Source organism: Anoplophora glabripennis, unplaced genomic scaffold (genome assembly GCF_000390285.2).
Source record: "Anoplophora glabripennis isolate ALB-LARVAE unplaced genomic scaffold, Agla_2.0 scaffold406, whole genome shotgun sequence".
NCBI lineage: Eukaryota > Metazoa > Arthropoda > Insecta > Coleoptera > Cerambycidae > Anoplophora > Anoplophora glabripennis.
The window spans coordinates 276791-284765 of NW_019416508.1; the positions used below are offsets into that span (position 1 = coordinate 276791).

General features: G+C 32.5%; 1 protein-coding gene across 1 annotated transcript; it reads left to right on the forward strand.

The window, feature by feature from the left end:
• The first annotated feature begins 2366 nt into the window (after window positions 1-2366).
• Window positions 2367-5212, forward strand: LOC111691644. Its single transcript, XM_023454784.1, has 4 exons — window positions 2367-2426; window positions 2484-2645; window positions 2720-2872; window positions 5057-5212. Exons 1-4 carry the CDS (start codon window positions 2367-2369, stop codon window positions 5210-5212), a joined length of 531 nt encoding a protein of 176 aa, XP_023310552.1.
• The last annotated feature ends 2763 nt before the right edge of the window (window positions 5213-7975 follow it).

A 7975-nucleotide genomic window follows, 5' to 3' on the forward strand; every position in this document is an offset into this window, starting at 1 on the left:
CGCCCGAAGCCGTGGGCTCAGTGTAACGCCGGTCCTCCATCGAGATGCCCCACCTCACATTATATCAACTATATTAGAGGCCTAGCCGGAAATTATTTGTTTGTGGCATCGGCCAGATAGTTCTACTTCACTTGGTGTATCGCCATTCCTGAAAGAAACTGAAAAAACAAAAAGTGCTGCCTTCATAAATTTTATATCGTAGAAAAAAATCACCCTAATGTACATAGTTATACACTTATTTTACTTATTTGTCTTATGATGTTTCTAGAATGAATTCCCTTTCTTTTATATTCTTAGAAGGCCTAGATATTGTTCTATACTATTCTTAAAAACTATGTAAACATCGAAAATATAAAAACGGCCGCGTCAATGCGCAGAATATTTTTTAAAGGTTAAATTGTAATTTTGTTATTCGGAAACGTCAAAGTTGTCAAACTTGGTACAAATTTGTGTTAGAATTAGGATTCTGTGGATTATTAGTTTGAGAAGACGGAAAATACCATTTTGAATACGTAGATAACCGATTTGTACACTGAGGTGATCTTCTCTGGACTGCCCTTATCCTAAAAATGATTGTTCCCATGATTAATCAGATGCTCTCTAATATGTGCTCGGTATTGGGCCAAACAATCCAAGTGAACGATTTTAATTTTCGCTCTGGGCCAGTAGACCACATTGTTGATCCTCTTGGCTACCAGATATGGACCAACCCAGGAGTTTTAGAGCTTAGGAGATTTTTCTTTGTTCCTTACTGGCTTGTACAGCCATACTAGATCTCTTACATAGAATCCATTCTGACATCGTGTTTTCAGACAATCTTTCTACATTCTCTCTTGTATTTATATCTGATCTTATAGCATCCAGTTTATTTTGTCCGGTCTTCATATTAGAACTTAGTGCATTCTGTTCTGCCTTCATATCAGGTCTTTATTCATCCTGTCCTGTTTTCATTACCATCATCATTTTCGTGAGTTGTTTCATTGACTCCTCCATTTTTACCACTTCATTCACTTACTGGTGTGTCTCCTAGATGTTTGATTCGCAACTTCAAATTCCATGGCATGTGCTAGCATGTCATTAATTAATTGTCTTACACTTAGGTAATCGTAAGGTTGGTTGTGTTTCACTTCTACTTGCCAATAACAATTTTTGAGATCTAAATTAGAGAACTATCACAAATTTTTAGGTGCTGATAATTAATCTATGCAGCGACCCTCTGGATATACCGATTCGTATCCAGTTGATTTTTATCCAAAAAATTTTAAAAAATTACTAGTTGTTTACTAGGTATTAACATCGTGTCAATTATATTACTTGCAGTATTCAGTCCAGAAAATAGTTGTTTTCCCCAATTTCAGAAGTTGGGAGACTGGTCTCTTTTACATTCCTGGATTTGTGGTTTAGAAGAACCTTATTTGATTTCATTTGATAAGATTTTTAAAGATGTACCCGTGTATTTATACCGATTCAACTTCACTTGACTTTCATCTGTAAAATTATATTGGAAGTCAAAGTCAGCCAAATAGTTCTATTTCGCTGGATATTTTCCACATCTGAAATGAAGTAGAAAAGTAAAAAAGAAGCTTCTTAAGCTGAACTATCGTCCGTGGGCTGTTTTTATAAGTGTTTGTTCCATTATTACTTCTTTAGTCGACCAAAATTTTCCTTCTAAAATTGTATAATGTCAAACATAATAATTACAATTTCCAAAAGTATAAACCTAATAATTCACTCCAGTGCTATTCTAGAAATACCGATACGACACCTCTTGATACTGATTGAAAAAATCGTACTGAAAATCAAATTCATCTACTTCATCTTAATAGATGAGATCAACAATCAATGGAATATGAAGAGTATGCTTGAAACATTAGAAACATTTCATATAACAAATATTGTTCCTTGACTTTAAATGAGGATATCCCTAAGTTAAGAAATAACCAATACACTGAAGTCAAAGTATTTAAAAACTAATACGATAATGCAATAACATCACAAACATGTCCAATATGTAGCTTCTAAAAGAAATTGTGCAAATCAGAATGCAGCTAACGTAATTTTTCCTTTTGTTTTACAATAACCTAAAATTGATAAATCTATCGGGAAAACTTCAATAGAAACATACCTTTTTTCATATTATTGAATGAAATGTTGTATATAGTTTTATTTTATACTACCGGTATCATTATAGAATATCAATGATTTGTAGATGTCATTGAGAGATCACAAATTAATCGATTTTTAAAAACAGTAATTTACCTATACATTTTCTGATATCTACAAATATCCATTTTGGTATCAATACAAAGTACATATTTGTTCATGATAGCCATTATGTTTTTGTAAATACTTGCATTAATACGAAAATGGTGACGGCAAAAATATCAGTTTTGTTAGCATTGGTAGCACCTTACCTTTGTACATTTGTATGTCGGTAATTTTCTCGTTATACCATTGTATAACGTTTATTTATTTTTTTCTAGATTCATGGTCCAGCAAAGATGATATTGTTAAAGGCTGAAGATTGCCAGGACGTCCATAATTTGACCGTAAAGAGTTCTGTCCGCATGCACATGTATAACAGGACCACGCAAGTGGTAGATGCAAATTTCAGTATACCTTTCGACATCGACCATACTATAGTTGTGAGTAACTTTAGATACAGCTGTAGGATATAAGAAAAGGGAAAAATATAATACGTTTTCTACATTGATTTTAGTTTAATATGAAGTGTTCCCGTCTTGATAAGAAACAAAATTCATTTACTATCAGCGGTCGTGATGCTTGTCATGTGCTGACAAACTTTGTTGGGGATTTGTGGTTGAATTGGGAAGAACATCTGGGCATCCCACCATTTTGCCCGATAAAAAAGGTAGGGTAAGATACACATGAGTACATTCAAGTGTGGTTTTAGAAAACCAAGTTTTTGAAAGAAAAACAAGCAAAGGGTATTTCTCTCGCAAAATTTTTAAATCAAATGATTAAGTATACACTTAAATAAGTGTATACTTAAAAACATATTGCGATTTATGAAGATATACTAGGATTTCTTGAATATGTATTGGGATTTCTTTAGAAGTTTTGGGATGTAAAGGGATTTAGGAGTTACTGGTGATTTATCGGGGATGTTACTGATTGAGAGCATGCGCACTGTGACTATTTTTTATTAAAAGTAAGCTCCTGAAAGTTGATTTAACAGATATTTTTGAAAATGTTCGTGACAGAAAAATGAAATTACGAACATTGAATATCTTTACGCTAAATATACAAAAGCATGCTAAAAATATTACAATCTCGAAAAATTAATGTTTTTAATTGAATGGCATTGTTGAAATTAACTACTCTGCGTGATACAGCATCGGCAATTAAGATATGACGTATTATCTAGGTTGTATCTCGCCTACATTCAAAACGTATCGGTGGATAGACATCCAAATAGCTAAATCGAAACCAGACTGTATCAAATGACTCCGCTGGTGAATGATTTTATCAGCCTACTAGATATTGTGGATGTAATTCAGTGCCGCACGGGGCTGTAGTCCGCAGAGTAGTTCTTTCCCACTATGTCATTAGCTAAAAAATTGTTTTCGTGTTCTTGTATTAGTTTCTCTTAACTTTATTTTTGTAAGTAGTTATTTTATTAGGTATTCGGATATTATTGTTTTTCTAAGACCTATAAATTTTCACATATTTCTTCTGTTTTTCGGAATAAAATTTTTAAACCAGTTTTTCTTTATTTCCACAGTCAAATTTTTAATATCTAATATTATGTACAATAGGAGTATACTATCTTGTAAGAATATTTTCTATTAGGAATATTTATATTGTAATATTTTTATTACCTTGACTTGTTAAGTTTTTTTATCTAAATATTTTTCTGTAAGACTTTTTTTTATTATGTGTCAGGCAATACAAGGTGTGCCATAATTGATCTGCCAACAAAAAATGTGCTAATAAACATACAATGAAGATGCTTCTTAAGGAAGTACAGCTTCTTGAGGATACTCCTCTCAAGAGGAGTTTTACTTAATTTCTCCGAAACATGCAGCAACCTTTTCAAGGTCTACTAACTATTTTATTAACAAGATGCGTACAAAATAATTCCGAAATTTCGTTTGCAGATACATATTTTTGTTTCAAATTTTATTACCAAATTAAAGAAAAAAAGAGAGAGGTGTAAATGACATGGGACTTCAAAATTCTATCACACCATATAATGTAAGTAAAAATAAATTCAAAAATAAGAAAAATGTTTTTGATACTTACATACGGAGACTCTGTATAAACCTCGAGAGATATTGATAAGTGTAAACAAAAATATGCACATATAAGTATTTGTGAGGAATTAGTCGAATAATTATTATTATTGGAATGAGTAGGATTTACTAATAGTATATTATTCAACGAGCGTATAATGATGGGTATTATTCACGAGGTGAAGTTTACGGCCACGAGCCGCAGGCGAGTGGACTAAATCACCAAATAAATAATACCCATTATACGGGAGTAGAATACTATACTTTATCCACGACTACTAAATATTTTTGTTGAAGTTTTTTTTGAAATGTTTCGAAAAACATGGTATGTTAAGAAACAGATATACGACTCGCACAAATGAAGTCGCTGATGGCTCAGTGTAGATGCTCTTTCCCTTCCAACCGCGGGTCCCGGGTTCGAATCCGGTCTAGGAAAATTCACTTTTTTAATTTTTTTTTTATATGTACAGCACTGAATTGAAAATATTTAGTGGTTTACACGATAAAATTTTAAAAACGGATTGTTTGTAGCAGAACAATATAATATTATAGCTAAATTAAGGAAGCATCTGACAGTAGTGATTAATGACTCATTAATCACTGCCGTGATTAATGGGTATTATTAAGGTCGAGCAAACAGACGTATAATGGGTACATTATACAATAGTCGTGGATACAAAATTTTAATAATTGAAAGACGAATTACAGATTTTATTACAAAAAAGGGAGGTGTACACTATTTAGCCAATGTGCCTCCCCCCTCGTTAAAAAACAATATTGATTGGAAAATTTGCTTTCAGGGTTCATATTCCGTCAAGAATTTTTACTTGGATCTAAGCCTCTTGAAGATTAAAACGATATTTGAAGGGTTCTTTTATTCCAGGGTAATAATGAAGAAAGATGAGGTGATGTTTTTCTGCATGGATTTTGAAGTAAAGCTGGAGCAAAAAATATAAAACTTTTCGAGTATATTAGATGTAGAATAGTGGTAAAAGTTATTAAAATTGTATAATCAGTGTTCTAGTTTATTTTCCGCCATATTCCCTGCATCGATAAATAAATTTGGGAGTGGTTATCAAACATCTATGCCTTTTTTCCTTAGAAATAATCTACTTATCAAACTGTTTATTCAGAATCCAGACAGGGCTTTGCATAAAAATGTTACAATGAACTACACAACAGTTCGTAAGTAGCGTCCTCTATGAGATATGTAAGTAAGTAATTAAGTAAATTTATTCAGATAACTGTAGCGGTAATTGTAGATAAATTAGAGATATTATTTATATAAACCAAAAAACAGAAAGGGCTCAATATCGTACCCTGAGGTTCACCCACACTAATAGGTAAAGAATTACTATTTACTTGATTTATTTTTACTATTTGATTTCTGTCTGCTAAATAGTGTTTAAATATATATTGTGTTCCAAGCCTTTCCACCTGGAAATTATCGAAATTAAAAAAAAACAACAAAAAAAAACAGTTCAAATTGGTGTACCTCTGCTTCCATACAATAATAAAATCCTTGCTCCACTTCCAAATGAACATTTCGAAGCATTTCGAGCGTTATCTGACGACATTGTCCAACAATTCGCCGACGAAGCTCCTCAAGTGAGTTCAGTCGTGTTGCATAAATTTTCGACTTTAAGTATTCCCATAGAAAAAGTCTAAGGGCGTTAGATCTAGCGATCTGAGAGGCCACCCAATTGAATATTTGCGTTCTATCCAGTGATTTGGAAAGTTCTGATTAAGAAAATCCACGTGCCTAAGGTTTTTTTGTTTTTCTTTTAAACAAAATTTCATGATTAACGATATCGAATGCTTTGGCAAGATCAAGACAAACGGCTATACATTTTTTTTGTTTATCTAATTTATTATCAATGGCACATAGAAGTTTATTGACAGCGTCTTCACTAGACATTTGTTCCTAAAACCAAAGTAATTACTGGCTAAAATTTTATTTTCCTCCAGAAAATACTGTAATTTGTTTGTCTCATTTCTATTAATAGGTGGTAAAAAAGAGACCCATTTATATTGAGTTTATTTCTGATTGGAATATTAAAAGAAATCTTACAAATCTCATTCGCCATTTTCATGCCAATTCTTTGCAAAAAAAATATTAATTTCACAGCCATCGTTGTTTACCAATACAAAAAGATGATTTATTCTTCAAATCAGAGACAGAGTTAGTTACATTATTAATATCATTCCAGATTTTTTTACAAGTAATTTGTGCTTCTGAAATCTTATTATGATAAAATGGGGATTTAGTCTGTTTAATTAAACAATTGAGAAAATGTTTATGTTTTGTACACCGATTTCCAAGTATCTGTACTTGTCATATGTAAAATTTAATTTCAGATTCCGATTTCTCACCCCCAAAAATCCTCTGATCTAAGCTTTTACACCATTTTCTTTAAAGGTGTCTAAATTATGGAATAAATTTGAAAGAATCCCGCACAAAATCAATGGAAAATGGGTCCCAGTCGGTTTTACTGAAATTGTAGAATGTTATAGTTTTTTACTTTCTAATCAAAAGTTGTCATGGGCCCGAAGTGAGTGAGTCAGAGATAAATAAGGGGAAGTATGTGATTTTGGCTGTAGGTCTGAGTAAGCTTCACGAAGTTTCAAGTTGATGGATTCAAAAACTGAGGCATGAAATGAATTTTGACCAGTAGGTACAATGCTTTTGGTATCGCTGAACCTGAATTCGGGGATAGCTTAGCTATCTAAGGTCACCTGGAGGTCAGGTAAAGGTCGTCTCAAGGACAAACTGAAGAAAAAACTTGAATTGAATTTTGACTATATGAAGAAGATAATTAACCGTGTTACAGATATATTCTCCTGGATTAAAATGTTGTTTCCTGTACAAAACTCTACAAGACCTGCAGTGACCTTGCAATGACCTTGATTAATGATCAAGAACAAGTAAACAATCAGTTGATTATAAAATACTCAATTTTCAGATAAATCGACTGAGACCCACTTTCCATTTGTTTCATGCGAGGCTTGAATTGAGATTAATTCAAATGAAATGACCTTGACTTAATTTCCAGGTGACCTTATAGGACTAAGCTATCCCCAAATGCAGATTCAGCGACCACAGAAGCATACAATACTTACAGGTTAACATTCGTGAAAGGCAGGGATGCACAGACTTATAAGGAACAGGGGCCACTCGGGAAAAATACAAGCCAAGGACGGGCCACTACAAACAATATTTATTAACACAAAATTTTTTATTTTTAAATAGTATGAAATACAATGATAAAAATAAAACAACCTTCAAAAATGTTTGTTGTAATAATTATGTAATCATTACAATGTAATATTTCATTTTTTATTACTTTGATGCATGACATTGCATTGAACTAACAAGTTTTTTTATATTTGGCTCCACATTACTTGTAGCCACACGTATAATTGCTTCCAAATTTTCATTTGCCAGACGGTTTCGGTTTTTCGTTTTGTTAAGTTTCATCACTGAAAACGTTTGTTCACAAATATACGTCGATCCAAATAAGCTTGCGCATTTCAATGCATTTATTCGCAACTCTTTATAAGCGTTTTTATCAACGCAACGGTAGAAGTTGAGTAAATTACCTTCATTAAATTTGTTTCTTAAATTATCATCATTTTGCATGTCTATTAATTCCAGCTGCATTAATTCCGGCGCATTTTCGGGTGAAATGTTGAAAGGATTGCTGAAAATGTCCAATAGC